Source organism: Nyctibius grandis, chromosome 5 (assembly GCF_013368605.1).
Source record: "Nyctibius grandis isolate bNycGra1 chromosome 5, bNycGra1.pri, whole genome shotgun sequence".
In the NCBI taxonomy this organism is placed as follows: domain Eukaryota; kingdom Metazoa; phylum Chordata; class Aves; order Nyctibiiformes; family Nyctibiidae; genus Nyctibius; species Nyctibius grandis.
In genome coordinates this window covers 14,021,678-14,041,346 of record NC_090662.1, presented here as the reverse complement: position 1 = coordinate 14,041,346, position 19,669 = coordinate 14,021,678, and the positions used below count along the sequence as shown (strand labels likewise).

The 19,669-nt window shown below is 37.5% G+C and overlaps 1 protein-coding gene across 4 annotated transcripts in view; it reads right to left on the bottom strand.

The window, feature by feature from the left end:
- Nucleotides 1–19,669, bottom strand: part of MAGI2 (membrane associated guanylate kinase, WW and PDZ domain containing 2) — an 823,074-nt gene that overhangs the window by 83,460 nt on the left and 719,945 nt on the right. For 3 of the 4 annotated variants that reach the window (XM_068400692.1, XM_068400694.1, XM_068400695.1), the window contains exons 11-12: nucleotides 16,227–16,258; nucleotides 10,345–10,534 (exon numbers count right to left, since the gene is read on the bottom strand). In XM_068400692.1, the coding sequence (XP_068256793.1) occupies nucleotides 10,345–10,534; nucleotides 16,227–16,258 (222 nt within the window). The remainder of the gene's footprint in view (nucleotides 1–10,344; nucleotides 10,535–16,226; nucleotides 16,259–19,669) is intronic. The other variant, XM_068400693.1, reaches the window with a different exon arrangement.

Genomic DNA, 19,669 nt, shown 5'->3' with positions numbered 1-19,669 from the left:
ACTTTTTATTGCAGTTTCTTTTTTCTCCTCCCCTCATTCCTGACATCCTAGGTGGTACATGTAGGTATTCCTGCTGGACATAGACCTCCCTGTCCATTTCTACGCAAAGTGAAACACATGGTAAGGTGGTAATGTTCCTTAACATAACATAGGTTATGATGAAGATAAAATTGTTAATGTGTTTAACACTGTAAAAGTTATTGACAATGTTTGTACTTATTCAACTACAGCAATAAAAGGGAAAGTTTAACGGCCGTGTTTAGTTGACTTGACCACTGCTTTCATTCAATTCAATTGCAAAATGTCTTTTACCATCAAGAAGAGCAAGATTTTGCTAGAAAGATGTATGTTGCCAATAACAACTGGTTGTATGTGAAGGCAGATGGAGGTAAACCCATTTAACCTACTTTTCATGCAGGTAGTTTCAAAGTATTTGCATTTCACTAGATGAAATGCAGCAAATAACTGATTTGTTTTCATATACAACTACTTTGCTGGCATTAGAGGAACCTGGAACAAGTCCATAGCTGAATTCACTGTCACACTTCCTTTGCTGATTTTGAAATGCTCTGACTAAGAATTTTGGTTTTATTCTCTCTGCAGCATCCAGAGTGAATTGCAAAACGTCCCAAACCAGAGGTGATTTCCATTGGCCTACCAACAACAAAAAGGTAAATAAAGCACTAACGCATTCATGTGACTCTAAACCAGATTATCATACCACAAATATTTCACGGTATAAATGGGGTAAGGTCTGTCACATCAGCATCTGTAGGACAGTGATGCAATATACGAGTATATATTATCTTCCTGAGATTTAATTGGATTTAATACTGTAAGTAGGTAGTTCCAGGCAGTAAGAAGTCAGAGAATGCACTGGAGGTCAGCAATTTTGGCTAAGCCTTCTGGAAATATGTGGATGTGGTGAGAGAAATGAGAAGACAGTATTTCTTCTGTGGGCAGCTCCTTCCCACTTTGGAAGAGTTTGGACTAAAGGCAACTGTATTCCAGTGGACTGCTTCCTAAAGGCAGCATGGACTGTAATGGTAGCAGCTGAGTAATTCATAGTTCACTTAAGTCAATACTGAACATTCTAGGGCAAAGACATTTTCCCCAAAATGGAGATGGAGGCCACTGAAGATCTTACGGCTTTCTTGGTAAGAGTATTTATATGACAGCCATGACCTATTCAAATTCAGATGACTGCTACCCTGCTTACCTAAAATGCAGTCTAGAGATTCCACTGGATGGGAACATCTTTTTGGATTTGGTGTTTGTGTTATTTGTGTTCACCTGTTGTGTTAGGAGTTGTTCCATGCGGGCCATGATGTTTTAGTTTATACGTGGCTGCACATCTTTATTTTGGTGGTTAAAGGAGGTAATACCTTCACACACTTCAGATTTCGTAAAGTGATTTGGGATCCTTCAAGGTGAGAGGTGCTATCTAAATGTAAATTATTCCATCAGCACAACTCCTGAAAAACAGAACCTTTGAACTGACGCTGCTCCACTGCAAACTTGGAGAAATGATTTTTCTGCTCACATCCTTTCAAGATTTTAATGGAATTCTTAAAAGAGACAGAATGATTTTAATGTGCAGAAAGCAATTTTGTCTTGATAGTCTCAATTAGCTTTTAGGTTTGAAAGAACCAAAGCCTTTTCTGTTGATCATCCAGCTAGAATTACTCTTTTGAGCTGCTGTAAGATTGGTTCATTCTGTGTTTCCATTTCTGCTTGCAGTCACCCTTGGCCTCAAGCAGCAAAGTGAAAGAAGCACAAGCATGCTCAAACTGTGACAAATTAGGAAACAACTTGCTATGTTAAGATAGCTACATATCGTAAGTTAGCAGTATCTTTTTTGTAAACTAGTGTTTGTGGTCAAGTAAAAGTGCCTGTCAATGAAGTAGTTTCCTGCAAAGCTAATCTCATTAAGTTTGATCTGGCTTTTGTTCCCGAATAGATGTCTTGTCTTTGCCTCGCAGAACTTCATATAGCATCTCATGGTGTTAATTATCATCTCATAATCAACCATTCAACATCCAGCATTTGTTTTCGTTTCAGTTTAGAAATTCACACATACAAAACTTGGAACTTTGCTATGCTGAAGGTGTTGAAGCAAACCTTAAAGTTCTTAATTGTATGATCACCGGGAAAATAAACCTAAGTGCAGAACTGTATTTTAGGTAAATGTAGCAAAGCAATGTTCATTTTAGGAAGAATCTGCTGTCAGCAGTCTGGGTCTGTGTGCAGTACAGGATATTTGTAATTTTGTCACTGGTACTTTGAAAAATAGAATATAACCTCTAAATAGCTGGGCTCGTGATAGGCAGACTCTTAGCAGCTAGTAGAAAACTTCAAAAGAGGAAAGATTTGTGAAGAACGTTTAACATACAAGAAGGGACTTTATTAGCAACATATCCCTGTGTCAAATGCAGAGATATAGGTAGTTCTTTTCAAAACTCACGTAGTTCTGGGCTCAAAGACCCTACAGAACAGAAACTTCCAGGTGAAGAGGAAGGACCACTGGGACTTTCAAGTAGAATGCACAACATTTTTGCACATCCTGGTGCCTTGTATCTGCTGAGAACAAATTGATCGAACTGATAATTTTACCAAAATACTGAGAGACTCTAGCAAGCTCTGTTTTATAAAAAACCCTGTCAATTAGTTTTTATAGGAAACTAACCTTTACACAAGGCAATTTGAAACTTTCTGTTTATTCATTATTAAATTCATTTTGGGATGTTCTAAACTTTGACTATGTTAAACGTCCTGCCACCTCTTAGGAAATGAAGCAGCACAAGGCATGTTTGGAGAGACAAGGACAAAGAGACCAGAGTATCCAACACTGTCACAATGAACAGGCATTCAAAGTGCAGAAAGCTTTAAAATGTTGATATAATGTTTGTGTATTCTCCATATAAAGCCTTTCTGGCTGACGTTCTGTGGCTGCATTGTCATGAGTAGTTGTAGTCTTTTATGTGAAATAGGAATGAAATAATTACAAAGCAGAGCTTGAATAAATCATAAAATACTTGGTATAATTGCTGGATTATTTTTTTTAGTTCAGTTAACCTGTCCTAGAAACAAGAATTAGGAAAGTAAAACTAAGAAGCCTTCTGAACTGCTACTTGTATATAACTCTAACTGAAATAAATCTCTGCCATGGGGACTACTCTATGTGCTCTGGAGAACAAGGATGCAGAACGAGCTGTGCATTTCAAAGGGTCTTGCTATACATCAAGATTTCTTCCATATCAGATGAATGCAAAGCCAAGGCTAATTTTGCTATTAGAAGATAGAATAGTAAAAAGCTTGCACATCTGGCTTCATGTTTAATCTAAAATAAATTACACTCACGGTTTTGAAACTGAAAGGCGCAAAATATTTGTGAAAACACAAACAATAAACAAGACCTAGGACACAATCCTGACTTAACTGAAACCAATGGTGAAAATATCAGACTTCTTCGCTGTCAAGATACAGCCCTAGGAGCACAGTTCACCTACAACATGACACAAGGGTATTCTTATTTGCATCGATGGAGTCACTGGTATTCTCTGGAGGAAGAATTATACCGATGAAAGATAGAGATGATAACATTTATTGTCCATACTGTGCTATTTTCCGGATCATACTTGGTTGAATGCCAAATAAATGGAACAAAACTAGCACTAGGACACATCTATATTTCAGCATCTGAGTCCTAGCTGTGCTTAGGTAAATAGGAGTTTTACAAATGAGAAGAACGAATATGCTCACACTGCAATGTGCTTTCCAAACCTGAGCAAGCAGCAGTTTGAAACAGCACACAGGCAATGCAGTTCCCATTGGTCTCATGCACCTGTGACCAATTCCCCAGTGCTTATAAGTCAGTTTTCTTAAATTATTACTTTGACTTCTTAAGTACATCCTATCACTTTGCAGATGAAAATCTATTTGTATACCTTTTAGTAAAGTGTAAATTGTTTAAGAGAAAGGAATACTGCATCTTTAATACCACCATCAGTTGTAAAACTGACACTTCGTATTAGCATAGGTCGTTTGGGACCTACTTTGCAGTCCAGCAATCATAATCACTTTACGTCCACAGTACAGTGCTGACGATATTCTCATAATTCCATTTGAAAATGCTTTTGGTTTCCCTGTCAGTTCTTATAATCACCAAATCCATTTTGTCATGGTGAGTAACTCTTTCTGCAGTGATGAACAATACAAAATTGTTTGACACTAGTCTGCTAAATTTCCTCTCTTTTTGTTATGTATCATCTCATTAAAAAAAAGGGTTACATTCATTTAGTAATATAAGTTCTTAGACCTCCTCTATGCTGTTGGTTGACGTAGCAATAGATGCAAGGAAAACAACAACCTGTACTGTCTGGAAATTACTTTGAGAAATTACCTTCCTATAACTCAATTGCTCATACTCTAAGTCAAGGAGTACTTTGATGATAATACATAATAATTAGCAATTTCCCAATACTCTTTTATTTACTAAGTGAAGGTAGGCATGTCTTACTGATATAAAGAGCAGTAACTGGTGAACAGAAACATCGAAAGATACGGCAAACTGAGCTCAAGGAAGATTTGAAACTAGAACCTAATTTTCCGAATTTATAGTCCCAAACCCTTTACCCATACAAAAAAAACCCCTTTATATTCCTGTAATACTTCAGAATACTATATGTTTAACATTATCATAGTGCTATGTATATATATGTATGCACACATATGTATATACTTTTTTAAAGCACCATAACCAAAATATGAAATTTTTTAGACTAGAGATGAGCAAAAACGAGAAAAATTGTTAGATGCAAAATTTTTGTCAGGAAAATACTGTCTGAAAAAATTGCAGTAACGATTATGTGAAAAATTTCCTTCAATTTTTAAGGCTGTAACTGTGTATGTCTTCAGCCAACAAACATTGACAAGGCAATTCTACTTATCTGTAGACTTTTCAATAGACGCCCTCAGGTGAGAATGCATTCAGTTCTATACACCTAATATTTTTTATGTTCCATGAGCATCAAATTTAGGAAACTCTGATGGCCTTAGTATTTTTCTGCAAGAATGGTATTTTCAAAGTTACACATTATGAGTCAGTATAATGCTGTCTGACAAATCTTTCCTATTGCTGATGCTTTAAATAATATCTGTGCTGAATACCTGCCGTGGTATTTCAGAGGAAAGGTAGCCTGTGAATATGTATGAAAATGCTTGCCTATGAACCTTAGAGAAAGTTATTCATAAGTCTGCATAAGAAAACACCCTTATTTCATGAAGGCTAATAATACATTTGCTATTTACATGTTTCACAGCTGTTGGTGGACTTTTTTTTTTTTTTGATTATTTTCCAATTTGTCTAACTCTCTGGTAGAAAAAAAAAAATAGAGTGCATAAGACAGATGCTGGATTAAAAAGGAACTTGGGGAATTCATGATACCATGGTCAGAGGAGAAAATAACATGGGAGATTTTTGAAGGAAGGAACCGTTGTCCTTCCAGTAAAAGGTGGAACTGTAATTGTTCAGATTTCACTTTTAATGAGAGCTTATCACGGGCTTATTTCATTCTTCCTACTGGTATTTCTGTGTCACATCACCAGCCTTGGACTACTACAGTCAACGAAGGACAAATGTAACCTAATTGCTGTAAAAGAAAGTTTGATTTTACTGCTTTCTTTAGAGGAATATAACCCCAAATAGAGAAATATTATAGCATTGTGATTCCCAACAGCTTTTTATCCCCTGTTTGACTAACATCTCCCTACACAGGCCTCTGAACAAAGTTTGTTATAAACTGCGTATTTACAACAAACAGCATTCATTACAAAGTATAAGAGAGGATAAAGAAAATGTTAAATTCAGGAGAATGAGTTCTGCCAATGACAACTGTGGAGCTCCAGTTACAGCTGTAACAACTGGTGCATATCAGGTCTTATAATTTTTTTCATTAATAAGAAATTCCTGATCTGATGTTCCATTTTCTAACTCCTGTACCTAACTTCCATGGTTATCAGCAGAGTCATGCTGTCACTTACACTCTAAGAGTTTTCGTAAGGAGAAAGGAGTTAAAGGATTTGACTTTAAGATATCAAAAATTTATAGTTGGATGGAAAAAGGAAAAAGAATTCAGTTGTTTGAGCAGGTCTTCCCCTCCATTTCTGAGTTTTGCAAAAGAATGTAACAGCGGAAAGCTGGGTAGGTTCTCTTTACCAACGAGAAGAAATAAGTGGCGGTGGGGAAATAAAAGCAGCAGACAAAGGGAGAGACGTAGCTCCGGAAAGGAAAGAGAAAGAAAGGAAGTAGAAAACTATTTCCCTTCTTTTACTTTTAGGCAGCTGTTTTGGATGATGTAATAATCTTCAGTCTGGAAACACCTTATGCTCCTTTTTGGCTACTTGGAGCTATTGAGCGCAGTAGATGGGTGACAGCAGAGGCAGGTGACAGCTAACAGGTAATAGCTGACAGGTAACAACTACCTTGTGACAAACAATTTTCTGAGGACCTATGACTTAAAAAAGAGAGTTGCACTCCACTTCTGCACTAATGCATCACGCCATTTGTCTCAAAGCTTTATTGGTAGAGCTGCCTCTATGAAACTGTTTCCAGCGCAGAAGCAGTAGTCCTTTGTAATTCATATGTGATCATTAAAAATTGAAATCTCCCTATCGCACAGGGACATGCAGGTCCTTCACATGCCCAAAGGTGGAAAAACATTCCTGTACAATGAAAACCATCATTTTTCATGGAGACTTTGTGCTTGAAGCCCCTTTCTTGCTATTGTTAGGTAGGGATGAGTATACCTAGTGGCGAGAGCAAAAGCTCGTGAATCAGGCTCCTTGGGTCTAGTTCTTGCTCTGTTTTGAGTCATGAGGCTTGTGCTCCTCTCAGAACTACGCTGTGATGCGTAACTCACTCATCTCCCTGATAGGGAAGCAGCAGGCTTTGATGAGGTCCTGGTGAGTGCTGACTGTGGTGAGATCCTCTGATAAAAGGATCTGTAGAAATTCAGAGGTCTAGCAGTACAAAAATGAACTGTTTAGTCACAGAGTCTCAGTATAAGAGATAAGAAGTACTTAAAAAAACCTCAAAGTAGCTGAACTTTTCCTGTACACTTTGAATATGTCTACACCAAAGACAACCAACCTGACACAGCCATATGGTAGGAAACTAAGTGTGTATTATCTTGAAACACCCCCTCCTATATACTCAATTTAGATGACAATTTCTTGACTCAGTAATGGATTTCCTGCCTGTTGTTTCTCTCACTTCAGGAAACACTAGCACCATGTAGAGAATAAAAGCAATCAAAGGCTTGATGAACTGAATTTGCTAAAATGTGTGCTTATGGCATTCAAGAAACAAAAATGTCAGGGAGAACAGAGATGTTAGAAGGCAGTTATTTATGACCAAGGGATATAAATGAATGCAGAAGAGATCTGGTTGGCAACTGTGGAATCAAGGCTTAGAGAAAATGTTCAAAGGATACCAGCATCAGAAGAGAACAAATTAAAGCTTTCAGGATTAGCTGGAAGATCAGGACACTGCTGGAAATCTGGGAGGAGCGGGTACTGCAGTCTTGCTTTACATCTCACTTTTTTGTTTTGACCCCAACAGCTTCATGATTTTTAATTCTTATTTTGTGTAGGTAGCTGGCTGAAAAAGGCTTGTGTACAATTTCCAGTTGCCTCTTGGACAGAACTCAAATGCAATGAAACCGTTTAAACACAGTCTTTAGCATAGCTCCAACCTATGAGTATCAGCTCTTCCCCTGGTGTAGCATATGCTCCTGAACACAGTAGATCGTATCATCAGTAAAAGACTGGAGTTCATGTTGGTCAAGGAAGTACGCAGAAAACTCGTAGAAGGCACCCATGCATAATAATGACTCACTTCATTCTGTTATTGAATGGTGTAATATATCTTTTGGTGTAATATGTCATCTTTTGGGGTGTAAGGCAGTCTTTGTAGCTGACATCAAATCTATATTCCCACAATTTTGTGAAGGGCAAACATGAATTGAGCCTATTTGCTTTCATTAATGTTTAGGGCAATTCTGTATATATAGAACTCTTCATATTGGAGACCAAGACAAAAGAATATGCCGCATAAATATGTATCACATATATACATATGGCATGTATAACTTTTTCTTAATTGTCTTTCAAAGGTATTTGTTTCAGTGCAGGAAGTCTGTAATCTGTGCTTTTCCACTCTTGGCTTGATGGCTTTAACCACAAAAGATGGTTCTGACTCTGCTGAATGGAAAGTGCAGATTTTTGCTAAAATATGACACCTCTAGAAACTTCCCATATGGGAGGCAATTATTTGCAAAGGTTTTTCCTTTCCTTAAAGCAGTATATGAAGTCAAAAGTGTTTTCAGTAGAGGTGCTGAACTAGATAAACCCCTTGTTAACTATGGAATTGTTTCTTTTCCCTTTAATTTCTCTTTATAGTCCCAAATCCCAGCACTTTGGGGAATAGCATTTCAGCTCTGGCAAATCTTTTTGTTTATTTGTCACTCTAGCCCTTAATGCACAAGGGAAAGAGAAAGAAAGAGAAAGAGGAGAGATGTCTAAAAATTATTTTCAAACTTTGCTCAAAGCTAGTCCTACTTGTTTCAAACCTTTTTGGCCTGCTCCACACTGTATCTTGATCTGTACTTTATAAAGAGTTTTAAAATTTCAAAAATTATAGCCTCTGTACATTGTCTTGAGTACCCTGTCCAATCAAGAATATCATCAGGAGCAGATGAAGATGCTATGTTAGCAAATAATATTTATTTTATTAAAATACAAGCCAGCATGGGCTACATGGTGTTTGTAAATACACTGGAAAGCTCAGTTCCTACACCTAACACTTTATAACTGAAGATCAAATACTTTTTATAGGGGGTCTAAAGTAAGTTCTCAAATCCATATTTAGGGAGAATAAGATACTCCGTATTGTTGAAAAAAGCCAGCAATTTATTTTAGTACTTAGATTTAAACTTGGGATCTTAATTTCAGGGACCTATTAAATAAATAAAAAAGCAAACAAAAACCTCAAAAAAAAAAAGATCTGGACTGTGGAAAGTGAGTTTCATGGTGACAATCTCCACTGAAAGATGTTTCTCTAAATGGACCAGGGTGGTAGAAGATGGTGGCACTGGCCACAGTGGCAAAGAACTGAGGAATCTGAGACACAATTTAGAGGCTAGATTAGAGTTAACTTAGAGTTGATGTAAAACAAACCCTGGTGTTCCTCTGGCTTATCCATCTTGCTGGGGACTGGAAATATGAAAGCCAAACCGGAGGTGATGATGCTGTAACTGAACTATAATGGCCAAGGCAAGTAAGAGCAGCGCCAACCCAGTGTTTGGGACAATAACATATTACCTTCAGACTATCCTTTCGCACACTGAAGAAATTTGTACATTCCAGATCAGGGATTATGATAGTTTAGGTTTATCTCTACGTCTCAGGGTCCAACTAATATTAATGGGCTAATCTCGATCAGACGCAGTGTAATAGTTTATGTGTAGTTTATAAAGTCATTTGGTCTATAGGTTAAAGTAATTTATAAAATGAATAGAAAGGTGGTATGCACAAGTGATAACTGCTGTGAAAAATCTTTCAGTAAAAAAATAAACTATTTTGAAGTTTTGACCTTAATAAGTGTAAAAGCTCTGGACAATTTAGAATAACACTTTCAGCTAAAATTTTCTTTACGATAAGGAGTAAATAAGTTTAACTGCTTTTACTCTTGGAAATATGGAAATATGTGGTATAACCCTCAAAAACATGAAAAATAAAATGAAGATGGGAATCTTGATGGCTCAGTATTGTTTTGTATTGATCTTCAAATAGTACTTATTTGTACTATGGATTTCTTTCTAACCATTAAGGACAATGTCATAACTTGTGAAAGTCATTTTTATAAAAACAAATAAATCTGAAATTTCTTTAATAAACTTCACTTTAAAGTGAAAGTAAGTGAAACAATTTTGTATTGATAAATTCACATCCTCCTGTTGGTTAACTATGAAGAAAAACAGTACAGCAAAATGTGGTGGCAGATATAATGTTCTTCACTGAGGATTTAACACACAAAATGAGGAGAGCAAAAATATAAGGAAAAAACCCTATCAAAGTCAAACTTTAGAATCTAGGCAAGATCTAGGAAAATGTAGAAGTGCAGAATTTTTGAATAATTTATAATGGCCTCTATTAACTGGAATTATAGTTGCTTACTTTAAATTACAAAAGGTAATTAAGGAAAATTACGTCAGCAGTGACACATTCATAGGCAAAAGCTTAAAATATTAAATGGTCAGCAGGGTGAACAGGGCTTTCACTTACGCCTACTTTCATAAATAGCTCTTGATTTCTCATACAGCTCATATGGGTCAGGTTTTCGTGGATCAAAGGCCTCTGTTGAATCAGGAAATGAACTCCTGTGAAGAGCAGGTGGATAGGGAATATTCTGTGGCACAGCTGGAGCAGACAGGCTTGTTTGAGGGCTACCTTGATTCTCCCATCGTTCCATCATCTAGAAAAAAAAAATACAGAGAATAAAGATGAAGTTTTGCAAAAACTGTGACTTCCACAATAAGACCAAAGACAGCGATTTCAGTTGAAGATGTGTTTTGCAAAATTACCAAATCCATTTGCTGCCTCTTGAGATGAAAGGTGTGTGTCGTGCTGTTTATAAAATTACTTGGTTAAATTTACTTGTTAATCTGTTGCTCACGGGAAGATGTGATCTTTCTCAGATAATATGATCCCGTGTGGATTAGGGCCCAGCGTTACAGAATCACAGAATCACAGAATGTTAGGGATTGGAAGGGACCTCGAAAGATCATCTAGTCCAATCCCCCTGTCGGAGCAGGATTACCTAGACCATATCACACAGGAACGCGTCCAGGCGGGTTTTGAATGTCTCCAGAGAAGCAGACTCCACAACCTCTCTGGGCAGCCTGTTCCAGTGTTCGGTCACCCTCACTGTAAAGAAGTTTTTCCTCATAGTTATGAGGAACCTCCTGTGTTCCAGCTTGCACCCATTGCCCCTTGTCCTGTCAAGGGATGTCACTGAGAAGAGCCTGGCTCCATCCTCATGACACTTGCCCTTTACATATTTATAAACATTAATGAGGTCACCCCTCACTCTCCTCTTCTCTAAGTTAAAGAGACCCAGCTCCCTCAGCCTCTCCTCATAAGGGAGATGTTCCACTCCCTTAATCATCTTCGTGGCTCTGCGCTGGACTCTCTCTAGCAGTTCCCTGTCCTTCTTGAACTGAGGGGCCCAGAACTGGACACAATATTCCAGATGCGGCCTCACCAGGGCAGAGTAGAGGGGGAGGAGAACCTCTCTTGACCTGCTAACCACACCCCTTCTAATACACCCCAGGATGCCATTGGCCTTCTTGGCCACAAGGGCACATTGCTGGCTCATGGACATCCTGTTGTCCACTAGGACCCCCCAGGTCCCTTCCCCCTACGCTGCTCTCCAACAGGTCTGTCCCCAACTTGTACTGGTACATGGGGTTGTTCTTGCCCAGATGCAGGACTCTACACTTGCCCTTGTTATATTTCATTAAATTTCTCCCCGCCCAACTCTCCCCCTGAAGCATGTTGAATGCCTCTAACAGGATGCGCTGAGCTATTGGAAGTGATTCTGCTAAAGGTGGGATCTGTGGGTCTGTGACGATACAATTATCAGATTCATCAAAAAACATAACTGAAAGCAGTGCTTAACAAAGAAGTGGCCAGACTGAGTTGCAACTGAATGATCTTATGCTGTATCTTTTGAGAATGCATGAAAATAGCTAGCTGCCCCGGGGAGAAGTAGATTATTGTAGCTGTGAGCAGACTTTACAGTTTCAGTTGAAGAAAAAAAAAAAAACAAAAAACAAAGGGAAAATTATTACAGCAGGTATTTGAGCATCTAGTGACAGCTGAATGTTCAATAATAAAATATAGAACATGGTGAGCAAAAAGTGGGTATTAGTCTGATAGAGACTTTTTCATTTCTTACAGTTTCTTTCTTATATAAAAAACTACATTGGCATTGTCCAACCAAACTCCCAAGCACAGGATAAGCTTTTCAACTCTTCCAGACCATTTATAGGACAGAAGTACACAACAGTGTATGAAATGCATACATTCTCTATGTATGAAAGCCACCTCAATCCATGTTTTCTCCAAGACTGACCTTAGTGGTCTCACAAGTACATTAAGCTAGAAAGGAGGTAATATGATAGACTATTCAAAAGAAGACTTGGGGATCTGCATCTTTCTTTTTGAAGGAGTTAGCTACTAATTAAATTGCATTAGCAAATATATTCGAAGAGGCTGAGTTAAACAAAACAGAAATATTTATGCCAGGGAATGAATATTTGTCTTTTCCTGTGACCTCTCCTAAAGCAAAGGGTGGTAAAGCCTCCAGAACAGTGTGTTCTCACACATAACCCAAAAATCAGTTAATTACACAGAAAATGACTCTTGGAACAAACTGAACTGTAATTAAATACCACTGACTTCTAGTGTTGTATCAGCAGTGCCTTATCAAAGATGACTGCAGATTTACAGCAAATTCTGTGATTATCATTTGCCTTTAGTTCCTCGGTTTCAGAAGGTGTTTGGCTAATCAGGCTTTGCTCTCTATTCTGATGATTAACAGCATCAGGCTTTTCCCACACGAAGTATATGTGGGCTACAGATGTTTTAGAGTCCTCCTGGTGAACATGCTGAGTAACTATCACTCTGCACATCCCAGCTGATCTGACACTCTTAGCTTCTTACTTCAAAATAAACGGAATATGGATATTGGCCATTTTAAGTTGTTGAGGACCTCATTCTTTATACAGAGCAATGTTATAATTCAAGCTCTGTTTCTTTTAGAGTTTCAGCAGTAAGCGGGCTGGTTCATTAGAAACGATGAAGGAAAGAAAGATCTAGGCATCTCAGCCAATCATAGGATGACTTTCAGGCACTAGTATGCACCAGGTTTGATATTTAAGTTGAGAAAAGAAAGTATTAGTGCTATAAAGTGCTAATGATGAAGACATGGAATACTATATTCAATATTCGCCAATGTTGTTCAAGAAAGACATTTTTATTTTGGGTCAGATACAAAAGACGGCAACTAGGATGTGATACAAGAAGGCACTATAGATATGTAGATCCTGTGCAATAAAGTGACATATGGAGATACCTGAGTTGTCATCGAAATAGCTTAGGTACAAGAAAGTACCTAGGGTACCTTCAGGTACCCTTTATACCAAGATAAATTTATCCTCTGTGTTGGGTAAATTAGCCTATGTGGCAAGTCACATGAGTATCACAATACTACTTCTGATAGCTCTTCTGTCTCTAAAGGAATTGCCTTGGGTATATATAAACATATATACAGTTTATCATTGTATCATAGAAGCATAAATTCAAAGGTTTCCAGAAACAAACCCGATTCTGATCCCTATGTCTAAATAGGAAAGGCGAACTGGGCCTAATACAACTTCCTTATGATCAAGGAAAATAACAGAGAATCATGTTTAGGTTTTACTTTCAGTGAGGAATCTAAAAAAGAATACAAGTCAGTGAAACTAAACTACTTATCTTATCACTATGAAGCAGAAAGACATGTGGGGCCCTGTCTATCTCGAAGTGAAAGTTTCCTAATTTCATGGACAATACCAGAGAAATAGAACACTTACCTCATTCAAAATGTGAAACTGAATAAAATGAAAATATTTAAAGAAGGCTTTAAAAAGAGAAAGGAAAATACAATTATCTTTGATGAGCAAACTTTTCCTTGGAGGAAGGACAAGAAACTGGAGATCATTTGGCAAAACCCTACTGGGTCCCATATGTCTAATTCTTGCTTGCTGGTTAGCTCTGAATCTTCAAGTGTGAAATTAAAAACTGAGCAAAATTTTCTTACTTGTCAGTAATACCACTAACATAAATAGTTACATAAACAGATAAACACAAGGTGAATTATGTCTCTCAAGCCCATATCAATTAGTTAAATAGTCACACAGTGTTTTGCCATGTGAATGTTAGCTCACAGATGAAGGCACTCTTAGAAATGAGTAAGCATGGTATTGAGTGCAGGGGATCACATTTAAGCTGGGTAATGGTTTGCTGACATTGCTCAAGTTCATTTTGCACGAATCAAATTGTGTTACGTATGATATATATACTATATGCATACATAGAAACCACAGGAAATTTCTGTCAGCGTAGGTTACTCTGGGATGTTGAGCACACTGAGATGCAGTGCACACCATCCCTGAGCCTCTGCCTCAGGGAGAGTTACTTGTCTCTTCTCTTCCAGCCAATGGCCTGTAGTCCCCTTTTTCCTTTAAAGAATGGTGGGTGCTTCTCCCCTGTGTGGCCAGAGAAGTGAGGGGGCAGCAGTAGTCACCCAACCAGAAAAGAAACCTGGTTTTGGGCCATCTACAGTTTGTCTTTCCTGGTACACACCTACAGGGCTGTGCTGTGGTGTTGGGAAAGCCTTCCAAACCTCCCAGTGCTGGCCTTAGTGCTTCAGACTGTCTGCAGACTCTCAGTGCTTCAGGGGCACTTGGTTTCAATCTTCACGTCTTGGGCACTAGAAGTTTATGTCTGATTATTTCTCTAGTTAAAGTGGTGACAGACAGAGGAATGCACACTACCTTAACCTGGTTAGTCATTTGTAAACTCTCTTGCTGAGACTACCCCAAAATAGACTAGCTGTGAAGAATATCTGCACACAATGGTGTTATATTATTCTGTGAGCCCTGGTTTCCTCAGACTATTGCATGAAAAAACTGCATCGCTCAGATTGTTTCTCTAAATTCTGATTATTGGCAAGTGCTACTTGAGTATGAACTACTATACTGTTTATACAACAAAACTGTGCAGCAATCATCAACAATATGCTGATATTTATATATTTGATATGTATGTAAAGAGGGTGAGCACTGACAGCGGAGCTCTTTGAATGTGGGTCTTTAACAAGTATGTTTCAAGTTCTCTGTTTCATCACTTTTTACCTGAGACTAAAAGATGAACGTCCCAGTCAGACAGGAACCTTAAACTGGTGAGAGCAAGCTAGCCCTTAATAGTTAGATTTATTTTCACAAACTTCCTGCTACTTAGATGAATAAACAAACTTACACAATACTTATTCCAATGTATTGCATTCATTCTCTAGCCTTTTACATCAAAAACATCACATGCTAAAGCAGTCTGATGGAGTTGCATCAGCTGATTAATTGCTATTTGTACTTGACAGGCTACAAAAATTACTTTGGTATGCATTAAACATGCCATGATCCAATATGAGAGGATGTGAAGTTGTCCAGATTCAACATAAGCCCCCCCCCAATAAGAAAGCTATAAATCCTTTAAAAATATTGCTATTATTATTCCTGTTACTCTTAGAAGCCTTCAGGCAGAGTCAGGGCTCTTTTTTTCCTCTACACACCTCTGATGAGAAATAATCACTGCTTTAAGGTCTTTACAATCTAAATAAAAAGCCAAACTAAAAAAAAACAAAACAAACCAGACAACCAAAAATAGTACATTATGATTGCTTTTAACACTGTGAATTTTGTCACAGCTTCAAAAAATGACACAATGTGATGTCAACAGAATAAATGCAGTCATTGCTTACAGTCTTACAGTAGGGAAGCTCTTCTTCATACCTTGGAATTTAATGTCAAAATCAAAAAAACACAGAAATGTTGGTTAGAAGGCACCTCAGTAAGTTATCTAGCCCAAGCTCTCACTCGAAGTGTGACTATTTCCAGCTCTAGATCTACTAATGCAAGAAAGAATAACAACCACTTTAAGGATGCTAAGCTCAAGCCACTTGTAAACCAGAAAAAGTGCATGTTGTCCATTTCAAAGAGATCACCAACTAGAAGGCCAACTAGACTAGCCTCGCTGCTAGGGCCTTCTGCTGCTTTCTCCTCCAGACCCCTCATTTTTGAGCCACTGGATTTCTGGTTCTTGACACCCAACTCAACATTGAGATGTTCCTTTCTCCAGACTGCTGCTGGCAGACTCCAAGTCAACAGATCTGCAGAGTTTATTAGTTAGGCCAGCCTTGATGCTGTCTCACCTAGAGTTGGGGCACTGCCGAGAGGTGTCTCATGAGCTGGGAACAGGAGGGTTAGATGAAAGTCTACAGAAATTTGCGTTGAATGATAGTCATCTTATGAACTCAATGTGTATAATTTTGAAAGGGAACTTACAGGCTTTGGAGTTTTCCATGGAGAAAAGAAACCTGAAATAAACAAAAAATAATGTTAGCAATTTTTTCTGATGCATAAAGAGTGGAGGCTAAGTGGTGTCTATGGTCCCATTCTCACTCAGGTCTGCAGATAATATTGACATATATGAAAATTCTCTACACACAAGGGGTGAAAACACAAACCACAGGGGATAATTTCTAAGAAAAAGTATATGCAAATATATATATATGCATTTTATATATATATATGCAAGTGGAGCTATTGAGATCATTGCCATACTTTACAAACAGCATGGGATTAGGTTGAAATTAAAAGAAATAAACAAAAGACTTCCAAATGTCTTAGTGGACATTGGATAAGACACCAAATGACCTGGTATTGATGTGTCAAACACAGCTGCACCTTTAAGAAGCAATTCAGAACATCCCATCAACAAAACCTAATAATACAAGAAATTTTTTTAGAAGAAAAGCCTGGAGAAAAATAGCTGTTTCATCAATCTAGATAAGGTAGCCAAGTCTTGGGAGGGTTGCTGGTATTGTCACTGCCCTGTTTTTTTTGTCATAGTTAGCAAGTGGTCAGGCATGACTACCTCTTCTACACAACTAGCTATCTCCTTTTCCTTGATTATTGACTTGCTTTAGTGACTTTCATGAATTTCAATTATTGTAGCTTACAAATGTTTAAAACTACATGTCCTTTTCATAAAAGGAGATAATTTGAAACACTCGTCGTAAACAGTTCTTTTATCTTATGCAGCACAATGTTACAAAACTTAGAAAATATTAAATAAAAAGAAGCATTTCAAAGGATATTGGGTCACATTTTTAGAACACCAGCTTTCATCATAGCTTTCATTAAAAAAGTAATTCTCAGTTTAGTAGCAGGTAAAAAAAAAAAAGTCTGTGGACCTTCTTAAGTAAGATTAAAAGCTAATAACAAAGAGTTTATTTGTTTTGTAAGAAACAGAAAGGTAGCTTAAACTGAGACATCTAATAGGAAGGCTGCTTTTTCATTCAAAAAATGAATTAAGCTGTAAAAGTACTACTGACTTCATTATTTCTTTTTCTAAGGTGAGACTAGAAAAAGAATTAAAATCATGAGAACACTAGGGAAAGTATCTTTCTACAGACAAATCACAATAGGAATTACATTTATACACAGTATTTAAGGTTCCTAGAATTCTGTGATAATGAGGTAATTTTTTCTGCCATGATATCTAATTCATTTAGGCTGAAAAAGTCTTGGAGTGAAAAAGCACTTGAGCTGTTTGCAGAGAAACACTGGCTGTTTTGTAATGCTGATGTATAAGCTGATAGTGCTTTTAAACAAAAAGTATATTGGGAAAAGTAATCCTGGAAAGGTTTATGTTTACTGACTTTCCAGTGTCTGGATAAAAACTGCTGTATAACAAGTAGACAGATTTCTTTCCATCTGCAAATTCAAGCTGAGATAACAGGCATTCTGTCTAGATCTGGCTGGTACATCACCTTCCGTATTAAAGATCTTGTAGTAGAAACTTACTTAATAACTTCTTGGATGGCAGATGGCTACCTTTTTATTTCCTGCTCTTGTTCTGTGCAGCTAATAAAAGTGAAAGTTAAAAAGCATTTTTCCCCTCAGAGCTCAAGATAAGACTTGAAACTCACAAGGAGGTTTGCTGAACGGTATCTCAAATCAACTTACTACCCTGATTTTGTGTTTGGAAAATATTGGTAGAGGTAACACCCTCTCCCCATTGGTACTGGTGCACCTCCCATAACTTATTGTGAGCAAAAATTACTCCAGGTCAAACTGAAAGGTGAATTTTTCCTATTTATTTACTGTCTGCACCTAAAAATATGTTTTGCTGGAGTTAGCAGAAAATTTTACCATCAATTAAAAATATAAGCATTTATAAATCAAATAAATAAAGACATATATATCAAGTGAAGATTTTTTTTAAAAAAAACTTAATTAAAAAGATTCAATTATTCACCCAAACAAGGAGAACACAGACTTATATTTAGGTTGGAGGCTAAGGGCACAGGCTGCAACATACAAATGACAACATCTACACTCAAAACAAATAAAAGGCAATATTCACACAGAATGAAACTATGTTAAGAAAACTAACGGATATATGTTGCCACAGAAGTAAAAAATCCAAAGCAAGATATTAAAAAAGTACTGGATATCCATATGTGTACAAAAGCATGTCAGAAGTGAAAATCTCTAAAGATTTTCCAGATTCTCCAGATAAACCCTGGAGCTAATATTGAAATCCGTTCTTCAGATTTAATTTCAGCTATTAGACCAAGACCTCATGTAAGATGAGATGGTCTCTCACCTATGTCAAAACCCACATGCTAGACTAAATAGATGAAGGCCTAGTTCCATAAAGCAAACCCTGTTTTATATCTTTCATGTATTTCATGGCATTTTTAATGTTGCCTCACATAACATCTGTATCCTCAGCCGAACTAAACACCCTTTTTCCCAACCTAAACAAAACTGACCTTTAGACAACATATGGTATTATCAGTCATTCAACATGAGACGATTATGGAGAATCGTTGTGAGGCAAACATGCCCAGGATTATCACTGGTATTTAAATACATGCAACCATTGCTGCAAATTCAAGAATTCAAAAGTATAATGCATATGTAGTACATTGTAAGTGTAACAGAAACTTCACATGAAAAAGCATAAAAGCAAAATGCACTTTCCTGTGTATTGCGTGTGCTCCCTTCTAACTTTCACCTTTAAATATTGTTCTGCATAAGGAAGAGACCAAATCCTCTACACGTAGAAAATCAAGGCTTGGAAGCTCACCTGAAGAATAGATCTTAATAATGTGTTTTTAGTGCACACTCAACAGTGTTGGCCTTCTGCAGCCACATCTCCAGCTGGCAATGAGAAGCAGTGGACTTCCACTTAGTTTGACGTCACTTCACAGCACCACATTTTCCCTTGATTTTCTGGTGCTGGTTCATTCCATACCGTGAGCATTCCCCACCAGAGACAGTGGGACCTCACCTGAGTGGTGGCTGCCAGCAGGCTGGCATCAATTCAGTAGATTTAGAGGTAAGACTGAAATTTGTTCTCCAGAGTGCAGCTTTCAACTTCTCTTGAGTATTATTACAGTGCTAATACTGTATATTAGAATACTGTATATAGAAGTATACCTTCTAATCAACCACATCTAGCTACGTACACATACTGGATAAGCTCTTACAATCTCCTTCTCCCACTTCCAGATTTCCACCTCTCCCTCCCTAAACTTCCAACCCCCTACTGTCCAACTTGTGATGTCTTCTATAAAAACCTGAGCAGCTGAGAATATTATATACATACGCATATAAACACCCCTCACCCCCATATTAACATACACTTATAAAATTTGAAATAATAAAAGCCAACTTAGATCCACCTAAAAATACTTCATGCAGCCTGTTCTTCC